The sequence below is a fragment of the Molossus molossus genome, unplaced genomic scaffold, assembly GCF_014108415.1.
Source record: "Molossus molossus isolate mMolMol1 unplaced genomic scaffold, mMolMol1.p scaffold_m16_p_14, whole genome shotgun sequence".
NCBI lineage: Eukaryota > Metazoa > Chordata > Mammalia > Chiroptera > Molossidae > Molossus > Molossus molossus.
In genome coordinates, this window is record NW_023425349.1 from 35986852 (window position 1) to 36013626 (window position 26775).

At 46.1% G+C, this 26775-nt stretch overlaps 2 protein-coding genes across 3 annotated transcripts; one reads left to right on the forward strand and one right to left on the reverse strand.

Moving 5' to 3' along the window:
• Window positions 1-702: 702 nt before the first annotated feature.
• On the forward strand, window positions 703-25640 carry BAG1 (BAG cochaperone 1). 2 transcript variants are annotated; one of them, XM_036260589.1, is made up of 8 exons: window positions 703-841; window positions 2166-2294; window positions 3944-4026; window positions 6042-6155; window positions 9510-9617; window positions 10422-10484; window positions 11006-11096; window positions 25587-25640. In XM_036260589.1, the coding sequence occupies exons 1-7, from the start codon at window positions 805-807 to the stop codon at window positions 11093-11095; spliced, it is 624 nt and encodes a 207-aa protein (XP_036116482.1). In that variant the 5' UTR covers window positions 703-804; the 3' UTR covers window position 11096; window positions 25587-25640. The 2 variants fall into 2 exon arrangements, with proteins under 2 accessions (XP_036116482.1, XP_036116483.1); XM_036260590.1 differs by lacking the exon at window positions 25587-25640 and adding an exon at window positions 23057-23075.
• SPINK4 (serine peptidase inhibitor Kazal type 4) lies at window positions 16000-24992 on the reverse strand. The gene is made up of 4 exons (XM_036260591.1): window positions 24866-24992; window positions 19707-19747; window positions 18228-18340; window positions 16000-16138 (listed from the first exon to the last, which is right to left on the reverse strand). The coding sequence occupies exons 1-4, from the start codon at window positions 24924-24926 to the stop codon at window positions 16093-16095; spliced, it is 261 nt and encodes an 86-aa protein (XP_036116484.1). The 5' UTR covers window positions 24927-24992; the 3' UTR covers window positions 16000-16092.
• Window positions 25641-26775: the final 1135 nt, after the last annotated feature.

The following is a 26775-nucleotide window of genomic DNA, read 5'->3' on the forward strand; positions in this document are numbered from 1 at the left end:
TGCGGATAGAAAGTCAGCAGGGGGCGTGGCCACGCGGGATGATCTGGGAGCGTGACTTCAGGCCAGCAAGGCGGGGCCTCATCTGAGTGGGTGGGACCCAGTGTAGGGTGGGGTAGAAGCAGGACTTGCTCCGAGGGGCGTGGCCGGTAGGCCGGTAGGACGGGCGGACCGGGGCGGACCGGGGCGGACCGGGGCGGGCCGGGGCGGGCCGGGGCGGGGCGGGACCGGGAAGTATTCCTGCTGGGTTGCAGAGAGCGGTGTTCAGCTCCTACCGCTCGGCCGGCAACAAGTGCGGGTCTGGCGGAGCGCGGTGGCGCGCGAAGATCGAGAGGCGACCGGGAGCGGCTGGGCTCCCGGCGGCGCGCCCCTCGGCCGGGCCGGGAGTCGCACCAGTCGGTGTCCCAGGCCGAGCGCGGTCCGCCTCCCTCCCAGCGATCATCGGTCCGGAGTGTGGTCAGCGGGCATGTCGGGTCCAGCAGGGGCGCCGCCGCCAGTGCTCGCAGGCCGCGGGTGAAGAAGAAAGTGCGGCCTCACTCGGCCCGGAGCGAAGAGGTGGCTCGGAGCGAAGAGGTGGCTCGGAGCGAAGAGGTGGCTCGGAGCGAAGAGGTGACCCAGAGCGAAGAGGTGGCTCAGAGCGAAGAGGTGGCTCGGAGCGAAGAGGTGACCCAGAGCGAAGAGGTGGCCCGGAGCGAAGAGGTGACCCGGAGCGAAGAGGTGGCCCGGAGCGAAGAGGTGGCCCGGAGCGAAGAGGTGACCCAGAGCGAAGAGGTGGCCCTAAGCGAAGAGGTGGCCCAGAGTAAGGCAATGGCGGCAGCTGGACTCAGCGTGACCGTCACCCACAGTGAGCACGGGTGGCCGGGTGGGCTCCGTGCCGGGCCACGAAAATCCGGCAGGGTCTGTGGGTTTGGCCTCATGTCCTCAGGAAGCGCGCGCGTGTCCTTGTTTGCCCTGGCGTCCAAAGTGTAGGTTCTGGTGTGTGGCTGTGAGGCCGGTTTTTGTGCGGGCACTATTTTTTTCAGGTCATTTGTTTGAACTTCGATGTCGTGCTTCACGTCGTGATCCTAGTTGAACGTGTTAGTGTGTGCCTGCACAGGTATTGTGGGTCTTTGTGTCAGGCTTGTATTTGGCCATGTGTATGACGGACACCTATGGGTGTGTCAAGTCAAAACCCACATACACTGGGTGGGCCGTGGGTCCAAGCATATATTCTGGGCACCCTTTGGGTCTGCTGACTGTTGGAGTTGACACAGAACTAAACAGTCAATTCCCGGAATAACTGAATTCATGAGGTTTCCTCAGAACCAACCCTGTGAGACCCAGAGCCTCAGATCTGGAGAGACCAGGATTCTGGAAACCAGGATTCTAGATCCTTCAGTTTTGAGTGACCTAGGGATGTCTCTTATCTAGGCATCTAGTTTGTTCTCTGTGAAGTAGAGTAGTTAACACCTGTCCCGTAAACTTCACACCTGTTAAAGGGCTCAAGGCTTGGCCTAATGCATGGTAAACAGGCTACCTCCCTCCCCTAAAAAGAAATGTTCTGTTTTGAGTTTATTCACTCATTTGTCTATTTCCTGAGCACCAACCATGTATGTGTCCAGATGTGCCCAGTGGGAGAGACTTGGAGGAAAAACAGTCCCTTGCCCATTATAGCAAAGGAGACAAAGGCCAATACAATGCAGAGTACAGGGTAGTCAGGCCACAGGAGGCAAATGGCTTGTGATAAAAAGCATGGGTTTTGGAATCATCTGAGGTCAGGTTCTGTCTTCACATTTGGGTCTCCATAGGCAAGTCTTGACTGAACTCACAGTTTACTTATCTGTAAAATGAGGAATAATAGGTAGTACCTACTTCATAGGGTTGTTCTGAGGATTAAATAAGGTAATGCATGAAATGAGCCTAGTCAGCCCCTTGTGTGTGTAAAGTGCTTAAATATTAGGTGATATCACTAATATTGTTAGTTATAGTAGAGGAAATAAAAATCTTTGAGCAGGTCACCAGAAGAAAGCTGGACAGATGGGGGGGGTGCATTTTGGGGTGTGGGGGAGGGTAGCATATGAATTGGGCCTTGTAGGCTGAAGGCTGGGTACATAAATATAAAAAAGTGTCAGTCTGTATTGGTTCACGTGGAAGAGTTTTCTTCATTGAACACTTTTCTCTCTCCCCAGGCAATGAGAAACATGACCTTCATGTTACCCCACAACAGGGCAGTAGTGAACCAGTTGTCCAAGATCTGGCCCAGGTTGTTGAAGAGGCCACAGGGGTCCCACTACCTTTTCAGAAACTCATATTTAAGGGTAGGCATTGCTCTTCCAGTTTTGAGCCCTTATGACTAAAGGATCTATTTAAAACTACTTAACCTTACCTAATGGTAACTCTTAGCTTTCAAATGGGACAATTCTTACTTGCTATTTATTCATTTATTTCTTCAGCAAATATTTATTGAGAACCTACTATGTACTGGACACTTCCAAACATTTGGACAGAAATTAGAGTTGAAGTCACATGAGTATGGAAGAAATGTTATCATTTAAAAAACAACAACAGCCCTGGCCGGTTGGGCTCAGCGGTTAGAGCGTTGGCCCGTGGTCCAGAGAGACCCGGGTTCAGTTCCCGCTACGGGCATGTACCTCGGTTGCAGTGTGTCCCGGCCCTGGTTGGTCATGCGGGTGGCAGCCACTCGATGTGTCCCTTTCACGTCGATGTTTCTCTCTCTCTCTCTGTTCCTCTCTCTCCCTCCCACTCTTCCTGAACAAAAAATGGAAAAATGTCCTCGGGTGAGGATAAAAATAAATAAATAAATAAAAAATAAAAAAAATAAAAAACAACAACAATTTTTAAATTGATTTTTAAGAGAGAGTGGAAGGGAAAGAGAGAGAAACATTGGCTTCCTCCTGCACATGCCCTATCCAGGATGCCTGCAACTCAGGCATGTGCCCTCACAGGGAAATGAATCGGCAATCTTTCAGTGCACAGGACATGGCCCAATTGAGCCACAATGGCCAGGGCTGAGAAATCTTACCATTTTTTTTTTTATCCTTACCCTGAGGACATTTTTTTCCGTTTTTTGTTCAGATAGAGTGGGAGGGAGAGAGAAAGAAACATCCGATGTGAAAGGGACACGTTGAGTGGCTGCCTCCCGCATGACCCAACCAGGGCCAGGGACAAACTGCAACCAAGGTACGTGCCCTTAGCAGGAACTGAACCCGGGTCTCTCTGGACCGCAGGCCGATGCTCTAACCGCTGAGCAAAACCAGCCAAGGTGGGTTCTTTTTTCTTAATTTTAGAGAGAACAGAAGAGGGAAAGAGATAGAATCATCAATGAAAGAGAACATCGATTGGCCGCCTCCTGCATGCTTCCCACTGGGGATTTGGCCTATAACCTGGGCATGTGCCCTGACCGTGAATCAAACTGGCAACCTCTTGGTGCATGGGTTGACGCTCAACCACTGAGCTACACTGGTTGGGTTGGAAGTGTGCATTCTTGTTTGTGGGTGTTGTTTTTTAGTTAACAAAACTAGGATCATATTGATTATACAGTTTTTATAACATTTTTTTTCTTATAACACTAGGTCATCAATATTTATTGTACCCTTGAAGTTTTTTGAAAATATAAACTTTAATGTCTACAAAGCCTTTTATTATACTGATATATAGTTCATTAGTCTCTTGGTCCTGAATTTTTGGCTTTTTTCAGTTTCTCATATTATGAATAAGGTTGCACTGAAAATTATTGTATAACAGTTATTGTGTGGGCACATGTCCAGTTATTTGTTTAGGATAATAGCTGAAGTGAAATTATTGAGTCAAGACACTTCTAAAAAGGTTACATCAGCTTATCCTCTTCTCATTAGTGAATACACTTGTCTGTCTCCAGTACCCTTGCTGAAGTCTGTTTTCAGTGTTGTGCAATTATTACAGCTTGGTATAACTTTCTTTTCTTCAGGAAAATCTCTGAAGGAAATGGAGAAGCCACTGTCTGCACTTGGAATACAAAATGGTTGCCGGGTCATGTTAATTGGGAAGAAGGTAAATTGCTTTTTCCACCAGAATACAGCCAAATCAAATGACTAAGGTCTTTCATGCGTATTTCTGGGTAGAAAGCAAAATTGGGGATCTAGATTCTGCATTGGTGAAACACTCTAAACAAATGTAGTCTCCATTTGTTTGATGGGGTTACCAATTTTTGTTTGTATGCCCTCTGGCTTCTGTTGGTTAGAGCTCTCTCTTGGAAGTTAGGAACAATTGTGCTGCCTCAATAACACAGCTTTTGTGTTGGTGGTGGAACCTCAGTCTGTTTATTTATTTATTTTTATTATTATTTTTTTGACTCTTAGTCTGTTTAAAAGGTGCTTAGACAGGCCTTACTTGGAGAGGATTTGCAAGAAAACATTTTGTTAAAATAAACATTTAGTTTTAAAAAATAAATACAAGTTTTAGGCTCTCTCCCTTTGACCACCTTTTTTTTTTTTTTTTTTGATAAAGTGGGAGGGAGAGAGAGGAAGAGAGAGAGAAACATCGACGTGAAAGGGACACATCGAGTGGCTGTTTCCTGCATGACCCAACCAAGGCCGGGGACAAACTGCAGCCGAGGTACATGCCCCTAGCGGGAACCAAACCTGGGTCTCTCTGGACTGCAGGCCGACGCTCTAACCACTGAGCAAAACCGGCCAGGGCTAACCACCCTTTTTTACTAAAATCTTGTACAAGGGAAAATACTTATGTCTGGAAGAAAGGTTCAGACTAAAGAAATGAGGGCGAAAAAGAGCCAATTGATGACAGGGGAGGACAATAGCTTCTTGGGTGATGAGTGAGGGCCATGGCCAGCTCTGCATTGTGACACAGTGGAATTGTTGGTCATATGACGTTCCCTTACTTTGAGTAAGATGGCTGACTCAGAGTGGGGAGAGGGCGAGATTAGCAAAGTAGAGGCAAAGAAAATCTAGTCCAGGCTTGGAACTGCTAGGAGACTGGCACTCAGGATTTAGCCACAAAGGAGAATGTAAATAATTTAGAATGGTGTAAAAGCAGGAAGATACTGGCTCTGGCAACCAATTGTTTAGGTGAGAGAAGGGGAAATACTCTAGATTTCTTGCTCAAAAGTCAGAGAATGGTGATGGGCAATGGGTAAAACCCGAAGGTTGAGGTCGAAAAAGCTGTAGGATCCCTGATTGGAGCTATTCTGGGATGTGTGAAGGCAAGTCTGATTCAAGTCTCAGCTCTACTTCTTTTGGGCTATGTGACCTTAGGTTACAATAACCTCAGTTTCCATCTAAAAGAGTACCTACCTCATTGGGTTTTGGTAAGACTTAAAACAATAATAAAGGTAAGGTACTTAGGATAGTGCTTGGCATGGAAGAAATGCTCAATAAAAGTATTCAGCTCTGGCCGGTTTGGCTCAGAGGTTAGAGCGTCGACCATAGAGTCCCGGGTTTGGTTCCCGCTAAGGCACTAAGGGCACGTACCTCTGTTGCAGTTTGTTCCCCACCCCGGTTTGGGTCATGTGGGTAGCCACCAGTCAATGTGTCTTTCTCACATTGATGTTTCTCTCTCACTTCCCTTCTCTCCCTCCTGCTCTATCCAAAGATAAATGCAAAAATATCCTCGGGTGAGGATAAAAAAAAATGTATTCTCATTATCATGTTAGTAGGTGACATTTTGGAATTCTACCTAAGGGAATAGTAGAATTCCACCTAGCTAGCCATTCTGGACTCTTCACAGGTGTTCACTGTAATTTGTTCACCCTCCAGGGATCAGTCCGGCTGTTGATGATCAGCCCCAGGCTGAGGTTGAGTCTGGTTCCATTCTCTGAATCCAAGTCTCAGCTCTTGCCAGAATGTTTATATAATACCTTCTCTCTGGAGTCTTTGTAATTAGAAAACCTAATGTATATCCTCTGGCTTGCTTTCCAAGAAGCAACAGAGTTAAGACTTCCTTTTTGGTGAGTGGTTTAGCCCAATTGTGGTCAGATTTTTTTTTTTTTTTCTGACAGGGAATACTGTTCTTAGTAATTATTGGCTTCATTGTATTCTTAAACATTTTAGAACAGTCCAGAGGAAGAAGCTGAACTAAAGAAGTTGAAAGATTTGGAGAAGTCTGTGGAGAGGATAGCTGACCAACTGGAAGAGTTGAATAAAGAGCTTACTGGAATCCAGCAGGTAACTTTGTGGACTTCGACTTTTTACCTTCTCTAAGAACTTTGTGGAGATACAAATGTGTATTATGAGGGTAGTCAGACTCCCTGGGTTCAGATCCTTGCTCTACCCTTTCTATTTTTAAAATATGTTTTTATTGATTTTTAGAGAGGGGGAGAGAGAGAGAGAAACATCGATGAGAGAGAAACACATCAATTGGTTGCCTCCTGCACGACCCAGACCAGGGCTGGGGATCCAACCTGCAACCCAGTTACATGCCCTTGACTGGAATCGAACCCTTGACCCTTTGGTCCGCAGGCCATGCCCTAACTGCTGAGCCAAACTAGCCAGAGCATGGCTCTACCCTTTCTATCACTGTGGGCAAGTCTACCTTTGTCTCAAGTTCCTCATCTATAAAAAGGGAAAAACAATGACCTTTTTCTTAGAGTCATTGTGACGATTAAATAATGTAGTTTGAGCCTGAGACATGCCAAGTGCTTTTTAAGTGTTACAATTATTATTTTCAAACCCAGCCACTATCTACTTGTGCTTCTAGGAGAGTACCTGCTGTGCTAGGATCATGTATTATCTGAAATAGAATAGGTAACTTCTCTCAGTCTAGTCCAGCAATTTTCAGCTGGTGTGCGGTGGCAGGCACACTGCAATACCTAACTATTTAGTCAGGGGCACTGACTTCTTTTCTTTTAGATTGTCAAATTTAAAAAATGACAAGAGCCAATATGACAATAGCTATCTGGTGTGAATGAATCAAAATTATACCTATTTTTTTGGTCAGATTGGCAAAAAATGTATTTTTTGTGTGCTCTAAAATTTTTAGTAATTAGGTTATGTATGCCATGAGATTAAAAAGGTTGAAAATCTCTGGTCTAGTTTGTTAAGATGTGTTTAGCAAAGCAAAGAATATTTTGTTGATTCACAGAAGTTACAAGTTGAGTGGATTTTAGCAGGGTGGTCATCCAATTCAATTTCTTATATTAGGGTACTGAAACCAAGTAAGGATTAGAAACAGCCCCAAACTACATATTTGTCTTTGACCTCCTCATTTTATAACTTTAATGGAGGTATGTTTGTGTTTTAATTACAAAAGTAACACATGTTGATTGTATATAACTTTTTTTTAATATAGTTTCAAAAAAATTTTTTTTATTGAATTTAGAGAACGAAAAAAGGAGAGGGAGAGAGAGATAGAAACACTGATGAGTGAGAACATCAATTGGCCACCTCCTACATGCCCCCCACCAGGGATTTGGCCCATAACCTGGGCATGTGCCCTGACTGGGAATGAAACTGGTGACCTCTTGGTGCATGGGTTGATGCTCAACCACTGAGTCACATCGGCTGGGCTTAGTATGTTTTTATTGATTTTTTTTTTTTTTTAGAGAGAGAGAAACATTGATGTGAGAGAGATACATTAGTCAGCTGCCTCTTGCACGTCCCCTACTAGGGATTGAGCCCACAACCTGGGCACGTGTCCTGACCGGGAATTAAACCGGGACCTTTTGTTCATGGGACAATGCTCAATCCACTGAGCCATACTGGCCAGGCTGTATATAACTTTTAAATAAACATATGGACACTAATATAGACAATAAAAATTATTTGTAAGGGCCCAACTCAAAGGTAACCATTACTAAAGACTAGAATCTATTTTTGTATCTTCAAAAAATATATTTGGGCCCTGGCAAGGTGGTTCAGTTGGTTGGAGCATCATCCCATACATCAAAAGGTTACGGATTTGATTCCCAATTCAGGCTCATGCCTAGGTTGCAGGTTTGATTCCCATTGGGGCACAAATGGGAGGCTACTGATTGATATTTCTCTCTCTCTCTAAAATAAATAAAAACATATCCTTGAGTGAGGATTAATAAATAAATAAATAAATAAATAAATAAATAAATAAAGTATTTAGTATGATGTTATATACACTTTGTAAATTTTTCTTTTATTGGATAAAACATTAAACGTTTTCTGTGTCATTAATAATGATTATACTTTTCAATACTTACATAACATTTTATCGTATATGACGGTAGCATTGTTTTTTGTTGTTGTTGTTGTTTTTGGTGGTACGTGCCCCTAGCGGGAACTGAACCTGGGAGTCTCTGGTCTGCAGGCCGATGCTCAACTGCTGAGCCAAACTGGCCAGGGTGGTAGCATTGTTTACCTAACCAGTTCTCTATTCATCACCTAATGTTCTTTTACCATTTTTGGTAATGCTTCTTTGAAATACTTACACATAAATCATTTTTTACTCTTTCCGATTTTTTTTTGGTAGAATAAATTCTTTTAGTTGGAATTACTGGCTAATATTTATTACATGTTGTCAAATCTGCATTTGTAATTCTCAGCTTTAATAACCATCCTTAGAGATCCCTGTTGTCACCAGCTAACTGGTCATTTGGCCAAGCAATGTGAATAACCAGCAAGACAGTTTAATAAAAATAATGTAAGTGCTGCCATTTGTTAGCACGTCTGTGTCAGGAATTATATTAAGGATCTACATATATTCCCCTTTGACCTCATAGTAACCCTATGTGGTGTGGGTATTATTATTTCCATTTTTATTTTTTATTTTATTTATTTATTTATTTCTGTACGTGTCCCTAGCGGGAACTGAAACCGGGACTCTCTGCTCTGCAGGCTGACGCTCCAACCGCTGAGCCAAACTGGCCAGGGCTATTATCTCCATTTTTAAAATGAGGAGACTAAGGCACAGATAGGTTAAGTAACTTGCCCAAGATCACAAGCCAGTAATGGCAGTCAGAATTCAAGTCCAGGCCTATAAACTAAACCCTGTGCTCTTTTTTTTTTTTTATCCTCACCTAAGGACATTTTTCCATTTTTTGTACAGATAGAGTGGGAGGGAGAGAGAGGGAGAGAGAGAAACATCGACATGAAAGGGACACATCGAGTGGCTGCCACCCGCACGACCAACCAGGGCCGGGGACAAACTGCAACCGAAGTACGTGCCCCTACCGGGAACTGAACCCGGGCCTCTCCGGACCGCAGGCCGACGCTCTAACCGCTGAGCCAAAGCGGCCAGGGCAAACCCTGTGCTCTTAATGCCTGCCTCTTGTGTACAGGTATCCTCTTCTGGCTTCACCAAAGCCAGGCCTCAGAGGCATTTGCAGCCCCAGTGGGCTATTATAGAGTGGCCTGTTACAGGGCTTGGGGTGGCCCAGGGCCAGCTTTTCTGTTTTTTGTCCCAAGAGATGAAGTTGTGGGTCTGAGGTCTGGCCCAGCCTGTTGGGGGGATTGTGGATTCAGGGTGTGGCTGCTTGCTTCATCAGTGCCTCAGCTTGCAGCTTTTCATCAGCCTCAAGGAACCCTTGCAAAAAATGTATTATTCCTCCACAGGGTTTTCTGGCCAAGGATTTGCAAGCTGAAGCCCTCTGCAAACTTGATAGGAAAGTAAAAGCCACAATCGAGCAGTTTATGAAGATCTTGGAGGAGATTGACACACTAGTAAGTAAATAGTCCCCTGAGAAGAACTAGTTTCCTTTGACTATATTTCTGTCAGTTTCATTCTTTCAGTAATGCAGCCTTATTGTCTGAGGATACTGAGTACCTGCTGTATCAGGCCTGCTAGGTCCTGGGTGAATACACAGAAAGATAAGACAGTTCCTGATACCTAGGCACCCACATCCCACCAACATAGGTCTTTTATCATTTTTATTAATGTGTGCTAGTAGCTTCTAATCTGAAGCTGGGATCCAAATGGTCCATAGTCTCACAGAAACACAGGGCTTCACTTTCCTGATACTCATGTGACTGATATTCCGCTGAGCTCATGACCTGTACAAAATTCAATCAGACCCTATTCTTGTGAAGATGTTGGGGAATCATTGATGCCATTTTCCCTTTTACAGCTGGCGATAATGGTATTTCTAGCCTGATGCCTCATTCTTCAGGGTGACTACTCTGCTTGGGATTCCGGAATGGGGTGGTGGTGAGGAGGGTTGTAAAGAAGAAGCAGAAGGTGCTTTTCCTGCCACAGTGAGCTCATGGTATGGCCACAGCACAGTATCCATACGTAGGAAACAGTGAAAGAACAAAGTCCATGTTACGGATCTGTTTCTATGGCCCAGACACTGAGAACATGCTGAAACAGGCAAGAGCCATGAAGGGTCGTGTAGGATACAGACCCAGAGAATGATTTCTGAAATTCATGTCTCATTCACATTGGTCACCCATGAATTTTGGTGTGCTGTGGTGTTCTTATGTCATTTTCACCAAAGATTATTTATGTGTCAACTTATTCTTCCATAGATTCTGCCAGAAAATTTCAAAGACAGTAGACTGAAAAGGAAGGGTTTGGTGAAAAGGGTTCAGGTGAGTTTTGTGGTAGAGCATTACAAAGTGTAAATTGTTGGTGTACATGTTTATCTGTTCAAAGAAGAGTACAGTAGAATTGTGTGTGGCTTTTTTGACGGGGAGGTGTTACTCAGCATGAACCCAGAACATAAAAGAATTGCTCCTTTCATGTCCCTGTAATTATATTTGAATTTAAACTATTTGGGAAGATCACTGGAGAGCAGAAGAGACTGACACATTATACAATTCCAGGAGGCATCATTCATATGTACAGTGCCCCCCTGAAACTGTGCAGTTGCAGTGTCAAGCCTCCCTGTCCTCACCACCCTTTTGGGGGTTATGGACCTAGAGCATTGTCAGAAACCCTGGTTCTGTACTTCCCAATATCTCCCTATCCTTACTTTGGAGCCCAGGCCATCCCTGCACAACCTGTTTCAGCATGAGTCAGTTACCCTTGGGTTCTCCAGAATGGCTAAGCACAGAGCCTTGGGGTTGGCTAGCTCTGGATGGACCCTCACTGCCCTGCATTGATCTTTCAGGCATTCCTAGCTGAGTGCGACACAGTGGAGCAGAACATCTGCCAGGAGACAGAGCGGCTGCAGTCCACTAACTTGGCCCTGGCCGAATGAGGTGAGGCAGAGATAGCCTGTGCTGCCCTGAAGAACAGTACCACCAGCTCTGCCCTCTCTGGAACAGAACTTACCTGATTTCTCCAGGGCTGCTGGGGACAATGGCCAGTTGCCAGTTTTCCTTCTTTTACACCTGTTCTCAATGAACAAGTATTGTCTTTATAATCTTAAGTAGAATTCTTGTTCGTTTTCTCATTCTGTCTCTGTGGCTGTGCTATCCAGCAGCCCATCTTGTCTGAGGAGAGCCCAAGTCTTCCCAGGTCTTTTGACCTTTGGGTTCTCTCATTTGTCCTGGGGTAGTTCAGGTTTATAGGCCACCCTGGTTTTCAGATACATGAGGCCTTTTTGCCCTTGTGGTCCCATAGTCCCATAGTTGTAAATCAGAATCATTGGGAGGTTGTGTCTAGTCAGGAATGTTGGGAGTGGCTTGGAACAGGTGTTTGGCACACAGTAGTCCAAGTATCCCTTGTGACTTAATTCTGGAACAACTGGCAGGGTTGTTGGTTCACAGACCCTGTCCTTACCTACCAGTGACCCTGTGCAGCTGCAGGCTAGGAGATCTCAGGGGGCCATACCTTGGGTGGGGCCTGGGCTTGATATACAGGCTTCCTTGTCCCCTAGTAAATCTGTAGGACGTTAGAACCCAGAGTTGACGGGATCCCTGCTTGAAATCAGGTCAAAACTATGCTACGGCTCAGGAGTGGCAGACATGGGAACAGAGTGAGTAAAGCAGGTAGGTTGTGAAGACAACCATTAACTTATCAGGAGTTCCTTCAAAGGCATTTCTGTTAACTGTACTGTACTGAGATCTTTATTTCCTTCAAGGCTGTTCCTGTCCATTTTGTGGCCTGCCCTCCTCCCCCAGCCTTTTCGAGGATATTTTTCCATTTATCTTCAGATAGAGTGGGAGGGAGGGAGGAAGGGGGCAGAGAGAGAGAGAGAGAGAGAGAGAAACATCAATGTGAGAGACACACATTGACTGGTTGCCTCCTTCACGACCCCGACCATGGCCAGGGATGAACCATAACCGAGGTGCATGCCCTTGACCAGAATCAAACCCACGACTCTTTGGTCCAAGGGCCGACACTCTAACCGCTGAGCCAAACCGGCCAGGGCCCATTGTTATTTTTATAAAAATAGTTTGTATACACATCAACAAGCAGAAGAGTGTTTAAAATTCTTTTTAACATATATTTTTAAAATCCTTACTTGAGGATATGTTTATTGATTTTAGAGAAAGATGGAGGGAGGGAGGGAGAGAGAGAGAGAAAGAGAAAGAGAAACATCGATCTGTTGCCTCCTGTATACACCTGACCAGGGATTGAACCCGCAACCTAGGTGTGTGCTCCTGAACCTGAACTGAACCTGCAACCCTTTTTATTTTTGGATGAAGTATGAGAAGCAAACGTCTGTAGTTCTAGTTATAATTTTAATAAAGTTGAGAGTGGTTCTGCGTGCTAGGACTCTTAAACTGGTCAGCTGCTATCACCCCATATTTTCATACAGTGCTCAGGAGACAGGCTCCCAAAAGGCCACTCTGAGGTAACCTTATTTGGCCACAACATTTAATGAAAAGTTACTTTGTGCCAGATACTATTTTAAGTACTCTAGATGTATTAATCATTTAATCCTCAGACAATGTAGGAGGTAGACAGATACTAACCCATGTTAGAGATAAGGAAACTGAGAGAGCTTAGCTAATTTGCTAAAGTCATAGAGTAAATGACAAAATCAGGGCACCAAGCAAGGCAGCTTGATTCCGAGTCCGTGCTCTTAATCTCTGCTGTACTGCCTCCCAGTCAACACAGGGTTGCGTGTTCTCTCTCATTTCTCTTCCTCGCCCTCGTCTCCTATGTTGGTCTTTCTACTTCCCCTCTAGTTCTCTCCAGTTCAGTCCCCACAGAGTACCATGAGTAATTATAAAGTACAAACCTTATCATATCAGTCTCCTGCTTAAAAACCTCTGGTGGCTTCCTTCTCCCATCTCATCTTGGGCCACTCTCCTGTTTGCTCAGTAGTCAGCCACTCTGGTATTTGTTCAGGCCCTCAGATGCTCTGTACCCTCTCCAGCCCCGGAGTCTTCGCACACGCTGTTCCTCTGTTTGGACACACCTCACCACCCTTCCACCACTGCCATCCCTTTCCTAGGTAACTTGTGTTTATACTTCAGAATTTAACTCAATGCCTCTTCCATGGACTGAGAACATATCAAGCCCCCTCTCACAGCTTGCCCAAACTTATCTTTTACAGCATGTATCATAGTCTGTGATTTATTTATGGGATTATTTGATTTAATATTTGCCTTTTATACTTGACTGTAAATTCCTTGGGTTAAGGAACTTCCTTGTCTTGTTAACAGTGTATTTCAAGTATATTGTCTGGTTTATAGTAAATGTTCAATAAATATTTGGAGAATGAACAAATGTTGAATGCACATAACAGTAGTGAAATTCTCACAGCTGCACTCAGCCACTGAAGCTCTGTCAGCACTGGAATTTATAGTATCAACAGCCATCATTTTATTTAAGAGTTGAGGCCCTAAAGCATGGACTGCCTGGCAGATGTGCAGGTTGGTGACTGGGGCCTGGTCAAACAGCCCCATAGAACTGCCTATCTAGAGGGTATCTGCCTGTGAACAGGAAGAAAACATCCCTTCTCAGTTGCCCAGTTTCCTGGGACATGATTAGCCCTACTGCAGGGGAACAAATGGGGCTCTGTGATCCCCAAAACTTGCTTCAGCCTCACAGAACTGGAAGATTCTTCCACACACAGTTTATTTAGTTAGGGATTTCTAATTATTCTCCAAGGCTAATTTAAAGATTACCTCCTCTGAGAAGCCCTTCTTTATCTGGTAGTCAGATCTCTTTTAGTTGAAAGAACCAGAAACCTAATTTCAAAGACATTGTTGAAGTGGAAAATTGATTGACAGGATGTCAAGTTATCTCATGTAACTTTGGGAAGTTCAAGGACAGCTGGGCATCAGGAATTCAAATCACTCTTTCTATATCTTTCTTTGTATGTCTGCATCATTCTCTCAATCCTCCTTCTTCCATGAAGTAGGAAACATGGCTGCCAGCAGCCCCCACTTTGCACATCTTATGGCTTTACTCCCAGAGAGGAACTGACTGTTTTCTTGTTTACAATTTGAAATATCCTGAAGAATCTTTTGGCCAAATCAGCCATGGCCAGAGCAGTGGGTCACATGCCATAGATAGGGCCTTTAGGGGCCTGCACTTATATTTCAGGGTGGTTCCCAGAGACAAGGCCATAGTTTCCACATCTGTAAAGTGGGGAATTAGGTGCTTTTTCCACTGTGGTGCCTGGCACATTGCTCAGGCAGAATCTTTGTGATTCCTTATCGTGTGAGTGGAAGCCTGGGAGAGAAGTCACTGAGAAGCTTGGCTGAGCTATGCCACTTGAGTGTAAGAGAGGCATCCTACTTAGAGCAGAGACTTTTAGATGTTACAATTATCCACTCCTACAATAAGTAAACCCCAAATTTTCAGCTTAGCACATGGCCAACCAGCTAAAAACTATATTCCCAGTCTCTTTGCGCTAGCACCGACAAGAGAAGGCTACATTTTATCCAATGAGATGTAAATAGTATGTGTACATCTTATGGGAAACATCTTCAGAGGCAGCTTGCCCTTTCTTCTTTTCTGAGAGCTGGAATATAGGCATGATGGCTGGATTTGGAGCAGCTGTCTTGGAGCTTGAGGCAGAAATTGACGAGGATGGCAAAGTAACAATATAGAAGGAACATGGAATTGACTTACTTCACAGATGTATATGACAGAAATGAACTACTTTCTGTTTAAACCATGGTTATTTCAGCTTTTCAGTCTCTCACAGCCAAAATTAACCTTAAGTTATTCATATGCAGGTGGGAAACAAGAGTTTCTGTTGTCAGCAGCTGTGGAAAGGCCTATTGATGATCCCCCAGTTTCTGTAATAGTTGTAAATCTATCAGCAGCAATTCCTGCTCAGGTTCCCATTTCCGTGGTTCAGGGAATGTTGATTCCTGCCTTCCCTGCCCCCACTTTTCTCTCAAACATGTGTTTTCCCGGAGAGAATTTTCTGCCTTATCTGCCCACCCTATAGCAGGAATCAGAGTCCATGTGAAAATGTTCCTATCTGGCCAGGCCCCTCCATACTCTTTCCCCCACCACCACATCAAGAGGTTCCTCCTATAGACTTTGGCCTAAAGAGGGGGTGCTTGACATATACCATAGGCCGGGGCCTCTGTTGTTGAGCTTCTGAATGCTATGTATTCCTGTGGGCCATTGTGTGAGTACATGTATGCTGTGTATGCCTGGGTTGTGTCTAATCGTGTTTAACAACCTGTCAGAGTGGATGCTGACCTAAAGAGAGCAGGGTCTGGAGTCATCTTGCTTGTGGGTGGCCAGGGTACAGGGGGACATCAAGGGCTTGAGGCAGCACTGTTTCAACTGTTCAGTATTTTAACAAGCCATTCAGTTGTACCTTGTACACTATCTGAATATCAGCTGTGGTTGTGTGTGTGTGTGTGTGTGAGAGAGGGAGAGGGAGAGGGAGAGAGAGACTTGGAGTGCTGGATCAGCCAGGTAGAAAGCCATGAGGAGTTGTGGGACCCTCACAAAGGCTTCTGAAGCTGGACCATGCACCCTGGCAGTGACATAGGGCATAGATCTCACCTAGGTTGTTGGCCTTATTCAGACAGGAGCACTGGGCAGAGAGAACCCTGACCTCCTCAGAAAGGGGAAAAATACCGGAGATCTTTAGGGGGTCATGTGACAGGGTTGAGGAGCACTGAAGTGATAGAGAAGACATTAGTTTTAGAGCGAGGAGGATGGGGTCAAGTCCACCTCATCACCTCCACAAGTGCCTCCCCAGAATCCCCAAAGATACTGGCCCAAATGGCTGGATTGGGCTGGATCTTTTATTTCATGTCACATCCTCTTCACTCCCACCACTGTTCTTCAGCCTGAAGCTTCATGGCTTACGAGGTTCCTGTGGGATCAGCATTTGCCATCCTTCAGGATCTGGATGTCCTGTTTGGTTTTCCTAGGATCATAGGAGACAGGGATGAGGCCACCTCCTCAGGAACTATAATGTACCCTTCAGGGACCTTGGCGTAGTCCATCCTGACACCCTGCTGAGCCCTACCCACCTACTCAGTGTATGGTGCAGGGCAGATCCCAAGGGTGCCTGGGCACATTTTTCTACAGCTTTTTCTTCTTGCACCCCTTCCCCTGGGAGATTTCAGCTTCCTGGGGTTTTGATAACCACTGCATACTGATTGCTGCAAATCTACAGCCAGACTTTTGTCCTAAACTCTAGCCATATCTTCACTAGAATGTCCCAGCAGAGAGGCCCAACTGTCCACAGACATCATCACCCCCCAAACCTGCTATATTCCCCTGTTCCTCATCTCGGTGCATGGCACCACTAACCACCCAGGCCCATGAGTTAGAAACCAGCATGTTGCTTTTGCCTCCTTCCTGCCCCACATCATCCATCACATCCAGTCTCACAGCCTGTCAATTCTCCCCCGATATAACCATGAAGGTTTAGTCATCTCTTTCTCAGCTAGGACTGTCCTGCTGCTCTTTTGCACATCTGTCTAGAGTATTGTAGCTTCAAAAGACTTTCTTTTTTTCCATGATCTCATTTAGTTCTGGCCAACTCAAGGGTCATATTAATGAAGACATGAGACCAAATGGTTGATCAGATATACCAAGGTCATATTTTGGCCCTGCCCACCTCTCTAGACTAATTTCTTTTTTTAAAGAATAGTTTATTGCCCAGCTGAGCATCGTCCCATGGACTGAGAGGTCCCGGTTCGATTCCTGGTCAGGGCACATGCCCAGGTTGTGGGCTTGATCCTCATTAGGGGGAGTGCAGGAGGCTGCCGATCGATACTTCTCTCTCACATTGATGTTTCTATCTCTCCCTAAAAAAAAAAAAATCAATAAAAACATATTTAAAAAATAGTTCATTGATTTTTAGAGAGAGAGAGGAAGGGAAAAGAGAAAAACATTGATGTGAGCCCTGGCCGATTTGGCTCAGTGGTAGAGCGTCAGCCCTGGACCAATGAGTTGTGGGTTCGATTCTGTCCAGGAGCACGTATCTTGGTTGCGGTTCATCCCTAGCCGTGGTTGGGGTCGTGCAAGAGGCAACCAGTTGATGTGTCCCTCTTATGTTGTTTCTCTCTCTCCCTTTCTCTCTCTCTCTATCCTTACCACTCTATCTGAAGATAAATAGAAGAATATCCTCGGGTGAGGATTAAAAAACAACAAAAAACATTGATGTGAGAGGGTAACATCAATCAGCTGCCTCCTGCACACTCCCTGCTGGGGATTGAGCCCACAACCCAAGCGTGTACCCTGACCAGGAGTCAACCAGCAACCTTTCAGTGCATAGGTTGATGCCCACCCAACTAAGCCACATCTGCCAGGGCTAGACTAATTTCTTGCCTCTCTCCTAGTCTCCTTTAAACTTTATACTCTAGCATATTCAACTTCTTATATTCCCTCAAATATAAACTTTCCCATCTAGACCTCTCCAAACTAATTTCTCTACTTGGAATTACCTTCTCTTGTTTCTTTGTTTTCCTAGCTAATTTCTACTTATCTCTCAGAGCTGGGAAGTCTTCCCTGCCCTTGCCCTGTACTCACAGAACGCTGCGTACGCCCATCTGAGCCTATAGCATTCTATTCTGCAATTGGCTTACCATCAGCTTGGATTCCCCTTAGACTGACTGTATGCTCCAGAAAGCCAGTGATGCAGTCTAGCATATTACCCCTCTTGTATCCCAAGTGCCTAGCACATAGTAGGTGCTCAATAAATAATTGTTGGCTGGACAAATAAATGAACAAATGAGGTCGCCTCGTCAGGGTCAGAACAAGGAAAATAATCCAGGGTTTCTGCCTCCTTTACTCCCAACTCCCTACTAGCTGTGGCTTTCTGCTTAGAGAACCATGTGCATGAATTACACTTGTGATCATTCTGTTAGCGCAAATGTTGGAGGACTCTTCCCAGGTCAAGTGTGTGTGAAGAAAGAGGCAGGTCAAGTCTTGCTCCTTTCAGACTTGTATGCACCAGAGATGGGGCCCCACGTAAGCAAACACGGGAAAGTGGGGAGTGGACTTACATTCGGGCTAAGCAGAGCTGGCATTCATTGTCATATGTGACCCCGTCAGTGCCGCAGACCAGGTTGAATGTCTGGGAACAGTCTGGAGACTCTGCCATATGCTCACAGATGGGCTATGAAAGAGAAGACAGGAGGGAGGGCACTCAGGGATTCAGAGGCACTGAGGAGGAACCCAGGGTCTCTGCTTAGAGCCAGAGAGGCCCCAAGGAGGAGCCAGATTCAAGAAGGCCCCAGTGTGGGTCCATTGACCACGAAACCAACCACTCAGGGTCCCTTGGCATATTTGCTTGTGTGTACCTGCATGACTGTGTCTGTGGCTATGTGTATATTAGTGTGTACCTGTGTCTATTGAGCCCAAATATGCAGACATACAAGTGTGTGCCTGTGTTTATGTCTGTGTCTGTAGAGTTAGTATGTGCCCTCAAGCTCCTGGGGACAGGTTCATACACTCCTCAGAGGGTCCAACTAGAACTGCTGCTGCTGGACCCAATGAGGACCCCAGGAGATAGAACCATCCATTATTCTCAGGAGGCCCCTCCTCCTCTGGGGCTCCTGAACTCACCTTGGCCTACATGACCTATCTGGTCCCTGGTATGGGAAGGACTGGAGAAATAAGACAGGGCTTGGGACTTAATTGAGGATCAATCTGAAAGGGTTTCAGGCCAGGCCTGAGGTCAGGTTTAGATCTGGTTCAGGATGATATTGGGGCCTGGGATAGGGATAGGGTTGGAGAAGCATTGTGTCTAGCAGTGAAGGCCCCAGGCCTTAGAGACCTAAGTTCTTCTAGCTGTGTAAACTTGAATGAGCTATGTCTACTTTCTGAGTCTCAGTTTTCTCATCTGCAAATACTCTTCTCACATAGGGTTAATTGAAATAATATATGGAAATCATTTGGCTCTTTTTCTGGCACAGAGGAAGAGGGGCTGGGTTCTGATGGGCTGACAGTAAAGATGCTGAGGCTGCTGGATGGGAAGGTGGCTCTGAGCCTCTCATTCACCCATATGAAGGGTGGCCACCACTACTGCCTTAGGCCCAGGGCCAAGGTGGGATTCAGGATTCAGGGAAAACTTGTTGTCTCCGCATAAGAGTGAAGGAATGGATGGTGGAGTGTGGTTGGGGGAGGCTGGCATCTCCGCAGGGCCATTCAGAGTGCCAGGGTCACCTCTTTGGCCTGGACCCTGCAGCCTGTCTATCTATACTATACAAAGTAGAGAGTGTACTTGATCCTGCTGAGTCTAGGTGGGGGGATCTTATGGCTGGCAGGGGCCCTGATGCCAGATTTGAGACTTTGGTAAAGGGGCTGGGCCTTCTCGGCCTGGAAGGGCTATCCTGGGGAACATACGGGCCTACGAGACCACTCTGGCCGCCATGGAGTCATGGGAGTTATCTGAGCAGGGGTATAAAGGAAAAAAATAATGCTGGTTTTCCAGTATTGTTGGGGAGGGCTCCCCTGGCCAGAACTACAAGCAGCTGACTTACCATTCTTGAGAAAATGAGCTTTTCTGCAGACACTGGCATTTCTGAAAGGCAAAACAGCAAGAATTAGGTGATGTCTGCTCTAGGCCCCAGGTCCAGGGATCTGAGGACTGCTTCGTCGGAGGACCTGTTTCAGCCACTAGCCAATCTCCAATTCCTCAAGGAAAGGTAGTGAGTCACCAGACAGTGAGGCTCCCAGAAAGCTGATGTGATCTTGAGTTACATGAACAGAGACAGAAAATCTAGAGTTAGGAACAGGCCAACCTGTTTTTTATTAGTCAGACTCCACTGGAATTGTGTCCCATGTAATAATAAACATAACAATTCAGTCTGACCGGTGTGGCTCAGCAGTTGGGTGTTGACCCATGTACCAGGAGGTCACTGGTTCAATTCCCAGTCAGGACACATGCCCGGGTTCTGGGCCCCATCCCTGGTGGGGGGCATGCAGGAGGCAGCCAGTCAATGTTCTCACTCATTGATGCTTCTATCTCTCTCTCCCTCTCCCTTCCTCTCTTTCTCAAATCAATAAAAAGAAAAAACAACAACAAAAACAATTCAGTAATTATGTACCAAGTATTGAGAATACACGATCTTACTACTCTTCACACCTCTCTCACTGCTGCGTAACAGGGAGGAGAGGAGCCGGCAGTGGATGTTGTGGTCTGCTACCTAGATCCCACCCACAGGACTGAGGCATTCATTTCCTCAGCTGCCAAGAGTATTGGTCACTCACAGAGAGTCCCTTCCTAGGAATTACCCTCAGAGAATGGAGTGACCTTGCTCAAGGTCACATCGCTTACCCAGGAACAGCCCATATACAATGAAAGATTGATGTGGGTACAACTGCCTGAACTCTTCATCTCTGTTCAGAACAATGCTGAAGGGCCTCCCCAGCTCCAAAGCTCCCCGTAGGAACATTGGAGGCCCATGTTGCACTGCATTGCAGTCAATTTTCCTTGTCCCTCATGGGTGATTCCCCCCATGAGCCCTCCCCCATAAACTACATGCAGATCTGAGTCTGTTTCCTGAGGAAGTCAACCAACCTATGAAAGAGGCTCAGAGGTAAAGCAACAGTTTGTTAAGGGCAGAGCTGGGATTTGCACATGAGTTTGTCACTCCCCAGCTTGGCCTTTTCCACATACACAGGTGGGCCCCATGGCCCCTCGAGGCCTAGATGAACTGCTTACAGGACCTGAGCAAATTGTGATGTGACTGGCAAGTGTGATGGGTGGATGAGGGAACAGGAGCCATTTCTAATGCCACAGGTGGAAGGAAAGATGGTTATGTACATTGGAGAAGAGCAGGATGCTTCCTAAAATCTCGGAAGGACTGTCTTGAGGACAAGGAAGAGATGAGCTCTTCTCAACCTCCTAGAGCAGTGGTTCTCAACCTTCCTCATGCCGCGACCTTTTAATACAGTTCCTCATGTTGTATGTGGGCGTATCTGCATGTGAGCAGACCTGCCTGGAGACGGATAGAGGAGCGGTGTCTCGGTTCCTTAGACCATTGGAAATATGTGTTTTCCGATGGTCTTAGGCAACCCCTGTGAAAGGGTTGTTTGACCTCCAAGGGGGTTGCGACCCACAGGTTGAGAACCGCTGCCCTAGAGTCTCAGAGCTCGTCTGTATAAGGAGGCTTCAGGGAGGCAAGTTTGAGTTCCAGAATGTTCTCTCCAGTGGGAGCTATGCCTCAATGCAGGGGGCTATCTCCAGAAGTGGAGAGTTCTCCATCACTAGAGGTATACAAGGCACTGTGGTTTTAGCTTTTCTTGGGAATGCAATTACAAGAGATTTCCAAGGTAGAGAGGGAAAAGGGAACTGAGACGAAATGACCTCTGGTGTGCTGTTTAAGCGTGACGTTGGGGCATCAGAATGCAAATCTAGCCTTGTCTCTATGCTGCCTAAAACCTGTCCATGGCATAATTTCCCAAACTAGAAATTACCAAATATCCTTCAATAGGAGAACAGATAAACTATGATACACACATACAGTGAGATACACTCAGCAATAAAAATGAGCAAACAACTGGTAATGTATCCACATGGCCGAATTTCAAAAACATACTGAGAGGCGTGGCTGGTGTGGCTCAGTGGCTGAGTGTCGACCCATGCACCAAGAGGTCACCCGTTCGATTCCCGGTCAGGGGACATGCCCAGGTTGTGGGCCAAATCCCCAGTGGGGGGCATGCAGGAGGTGGCCAGTCGATGTTCTCTCTTATTGATGTTTCTATTTCTCCCCCCTTCCTTTTTTCCTCTAAAAAAATCAATAAAGAAAAAATATTAAAAAAAAAAAGACTACATACTGTGTGGAGGGAGCACCTTCGGCTAAGGTCAAGAGTGGTGAGGAGGGGATACGTGCAACTTTCTATGTGACATTCTAGAACAGATGAAATGAATCTATGGTGGAATAAAGAGCAGTGGTTGCCTCTAGGGTTGGGGTTGGGTGGGGATTTACTGGCACGAAAATTTCTGGGGCGATGGAAATGTTCTGTATCTTGATAGGGTTCTGGGTTACACATTTATATGCATCGTCAAAATTTATCGAATAAAATTCATTGAGTGGCCCTGGCCGGTTTGGCTCAGCGGTTAGAGCGTCCGCCTGCGGTCCGGAGAGACCCGGGTTCGGTTCCCGCTAAGGGCATGTACCTCGGTTGCAGTCCCCGGCCCTGGTTGGTCGTGCGGGTGGCAGCCACTCGATGTGTCCCTTTCACATCGATGTTTCCTTCTCTCTCTCTCTTCCTCTCTCTCCCTCCCACTCTGTCTGTACAAAAAATGGAAAAATGTCCTCGGATGAGGATTAAAAATAAATAAATAAATAAATAAAAAATAAAATTCATTGAGTGATAAGATCTGTGCATTTCATGGTAACTGATAGGGGACAAAAAAACATTAAAAAAATATAAAACCCTTCCATGGCTAGCTGTCACGATCATCAAGCTCCTTCATTTTATGTTTAGGGCAGGCTGCTCCCAGACTTCCCCATGGACTCACTTTCTAGTACACCTCTCCAAGCCCTACGCCGCAGCTATTCCTCTCAGCCTACTCTTCCTAGAACAGGCTCTACTTTGGCTCATACTGTTCCCTCCGCCTGAAATGTCCTTATTCCCTTTCTCCTCAGATGTACCTTCTAAAGAAGCCTTCCCTGATGTCTCCCAGGGTTTCCTGAGCAGGCCTGGATTTAGGCCTGTTTTAGTTTATCTGGGCTGCTATAACAAAAACACCATAAACGGGGTGGCTTATAAAAAACAAACATTTGGGGAGCATTTGAGACCTTGCTCCCCAGTATATGTCGTCAGTTTGGCTCAAATTCTTATTAACAGTAAAAAATTTTTAAAAACCATTTGTTTCTCACAGTTTTGGATGCGCAAAGTTCAAGATCATGGTGCCACTAGACTTGGTGTCTGGTAAGGGCTTCTTCCTGGTTCATAGCCCGTGCCTTTTTACCATGTCCTCAATGGCGGAATGATCTTGGGAGCTCTCTGGGACCTCTTTTATAAGGGCACTAATCCAATTAATGAGGGCTCCAACTTCATGGCCTACCTTACCTTCTCATCATCTTAGGGGATAGAATTTCAGCATATGAATTTGGGGGACCACAATCATTCAGACCGTGGCAGCAGCTTCCACACCAACATGTGCTATCCCACTGGGTTACTCCTACCTTCCTATGGGCCTGAGCTCCTTGAGGCTCCCTTTCCTCTGCCTCCATGTGGCAAAGCCCCCACACAAGAGTGTTCAGGAATTGACCACTAAAGGGCATTGTGGGAAAGAGTTCGGAACCCTGCAGTGAAGGTGTCTCCTTCCTCACTCAGCCAAGGTAGGAATCTGAAATGGGCATAAGAACTCTTTTCAGGCCAGGACTCCTCGGTGTTCCCAAAGTACTCAGAGAAAGGAAGCCAGGCTGGGGGTAAGTAGGCTGTGCCAGGCCAGAGGGCCCAGACCCATTCTCTGAGGCCCCAGCATCCGGGTCTATGTCTTCAGCTGGGGCAATGTCTGTGGGACTGGCCATGAGGTCAATGGCCTTGATGTCCTGCCGGGTCTTGCCCTGTAACATCATGGCTTTGTCCAGGTGGGTCTTAAGTAGTCGTCCTGCTTCTCCCTTTAGTCTTCTTAACAGCAACCAGAGCAATCCTTTTACAAAGTAACTCTGCTGAAAACCCTTCAGTACCTCCCATTTCACTCAGAGGAAAAGCAAGTTCACATTGGCTTTCAAGGCCTTACCCACTGGTTTCTGGTTGCCTCTATTTTCTCCCCTCCCATCACTCTGAACCCTGCCTCTCACTCCCCTCCAACCACACTGTTCTCCTTGCAGTACCTCAAGCACTCCAGGCATGTTCCTACCTCAGGGCCTTTGCACTGCCTGTTCCCTCTGCCTGGAACCTTCTTTCAGATATTCACATGGCTCTCTCCCTGTCCTCATTCAAGCTTTGTTCAAACAGCCTCTGAGGGAAAAGTCCCCTGATTTATCATTATAACCCAAACCCCATCACCCTGCCTCATACTTTTCCCCTTAGCCTTTATTACCTTCTAACACAGTATAACATACATTTACACCTATCTTGTTTATTGTTTATTCCCCTACCCCTACCCCATTGGATTTAAGCTAACTGATATGTCTTAAGGGTCCAGGACAATGAAAACAAAGCACATACACAGCAGGTGTGAGACTGCAGAGGTACCCCAGCCCTGAGGAGGCCCCATTGCAGCTGCTCTATCCAGGGCAAATGCTCACATGGCTGCTCTCAGTCCCACAGCAATAGCCTGTCAGAGGGAATGTAAGCTCAGAGGACCCAGGCCAGGCTTCCTTCAGGACCCACCACCTTGCAGCCAGCAGACAGTCATATCCCCCTTGAGATAGGCCTGCTCCTTTCTGCCTCCCTGATCTCTGGCCCAGTAGTTGCTCAGTGTCACTCTGAACTAGAACCTCCTACTTTACAACTGGGGAAATGTAGGCCCAAGAGGGGGAAAGGATTTTTGCAATTCTAGGCCAGAGTCAGGAATTAAACCCAGATTTTCTTTCTCCCACCATGGTGGAGGGGTGCAGAAAAAAGTTATATGCAGAAAACTGAGACCTCACAGGGTGCTCCAGGCCCAGCCTCTGTCCCCACCCCAAGCTCACCTACCAGTGCCAAGCCACAGAGAATCCAAGCTCTACCCACTCACCCCTGTCCACAACGAGGAGGGCAGCCAAGGCCAGGGCCACTACCCACAGACGAACGGCCATGCTAATCCTGGGCTGATGTGGACTCAGCTAGCTGAAGTCTGGGCCAGGAGAAGGAGGAGGGCCTGTTTATAGTGCTGATCCCTACCCTTATCTTATCTGGGACCAGATGGAGAGGCCAGGACTCTGCACCTTGGCATCTGGAAAGGGCTTTCTGTAGGCGGAGGTGTTTCTGTGGTGGGGTGGGACTGTGGCTGTGGGGCTGGCAGATTTTCAAAGTGAGGAAAAGTTTGGACAACTTGCAAACCTAAAGCCAGTCTTGAGTGCTGGAGCAAGAGGGAGAGGGAACTTGAAGTAGGAAGAGAAAAAGAGAGAAACCAAGTCAAGAGAGAGAGAAACAGAGAGATAGAGACAAGAGGCCGATAAGAGAGAGAGAGAGAGAGAGAGAGAGAGAGAAGAAAGAAAGAAAGAAAGAAAGAAAGAAAGAAAGAAAGAAAGAAAGAAAGAAAGAAAGAAAGAAAAGAGAGAAAGAAAAAAGAGAGAAAGAAAGATCAACTGGAAGGTGGCAGGAGGCAGAGAAAGGGGGCTGTAGTCATGGATTCCTTTCCTCATGCCTCCACCAACCAATTGTGTGACCTCAGAAAAGCTACTTTTTAAAAAAACAGCCTCAGTTTACCAATGCTCAAAATGGGGGTGATAATTCTGGCTCTGTCTCCTTCATAGGGCTGCTGTGAAGATGCGGTGATAGATGGGAAAATATTTTGCACAGTATGAAATGAGGTATAAAGGTAAACAAATGTTTTCTTTCTTTTCACATCATGATGAAGGCACAATTGACAGGAAAAAGGGCAAAATAAAACATATCATAAGGAAGATGCCCCCTCTCAACAAAAGGAAGATAAATAACCCAATTAAAAAATGGGCAGAGGGCCCTGGCTGGTTTGGCTCAGCGGTTAGAGCGTCAGCCTGCGGTCCACAAAAACCTGGGTTTGGTTCCCGCTGAGGGTGCGTACCTCGGTTGCAGTTTGTCCCCAGCCCTGGTTGAGTCATGTGGGTGGCAACCACACCATGTGTCCCTTTCACGTCGATGTTTCTCTCTCTCTCCCTCTCACTCTATCTGAACAAAATATTGAAAAATGTCCTCGGGTGAGGATAAAATAAAATAAAAAAATGGACAGAGGGCCCTGGCCAGTTTGGCTCGTCAGCCCATGGACCGAAAAGTCCCAGGTTTAATTCTGGCCAATGGCACATATCTCCGTTACTGTTTGCCCCCGGCTGCTGGGGTCGTGCAGGTGGCAACTAATTGTGTCTCTCTCACATGGATGTATGTTTCTCTCTCTCTCTCTCTCTCTCTCTCTCTCTCTCTCTCTCTCTCTCTCCTCCCTCCCTCCCTCCCTCTGCCACTCCTTCCCTCCCTTCCTCCTGCTCTATCTAAAGATAAAGGGGAAAATATCCTCGGGTGAGGATTAAAAAAAAAAAAAGTGGGCAGAGGACTTGAATAGGCATTTCTCCAAACAGGACATACAAATGGCCAGGAGAAATGTAAAAAAATGCTCGACATCACTAATTAGAGAAATGCAAGTTAAAATGACTATGAGGTATCACCTCACACCTGTCAGAATGGCTGTCATCAACAAATCATCAAACAACAAGTGTTGGCGAGGGTGTGGAGAAAAGGAGACTCTAGTACACTGCTGGTGGGAATGCAGACTGGTACAGCCACTATGGAAAACAATATGGTGCTTCCTCAAAAAATTAAAAATGGAATTGCCATCTAACCCAGTGATTCCACTTCAGAATATATCCTAAGAAACCTGAAACACCAATCAGAAAGAATATATGCACCTCTATGTTCATAGCAGTGCAATTTAGAATAGCTAAGATCTGGAAATAACCCAAGTGTCTATCAGTA

Excerpts from the sequence above, each read along its gene's own strand:
- BAG1 (XM_036260589.1), top strand. The coding sequence starts at position 805 with ATGGCGGCAGCTGGACTCAGCGTGACCGTCACCCACA. Across the intron at positions 842-2,165 it reads CAGCGTGACCGTCACCCACA|GCAATGAGAAACATGACCTT; the intron begins GTGAGCACGGGT and ends CTCTCTCCCCAG. Across the intron at positions 9,618-10,421 it reads TGGAGGAGATTGACACACTA|ATTCTGCCAGAAAATTTCAA; the intron begins GTAAGTAAATAG and ends ATTCTTCCATAG.
- SPINK4 (XM_036260591.1), bottom strand. The coding sequence starts at position 24,926 with ATGGCCGTTCGTCTGTGGGTAGTGGCCCTGGCCTTGGCTGCCCTCCTC. Across the intron at positions 19,748-24,865 it reads CCTCCTCGTTGTGGACAGGG|AAATGCCAGTGTCTGCAGAA; the intron begins GTGAGTGGGTAG and ends TTTGCCTTTCAG. Across the intron at positions 16,139-18,227 it reads CAGCTCTGCTTAGCCCGAAT|GAAAACCAAACAGGACATCC; the intron begins GTAAGTCCACTC and ends CTATGATCCTAG.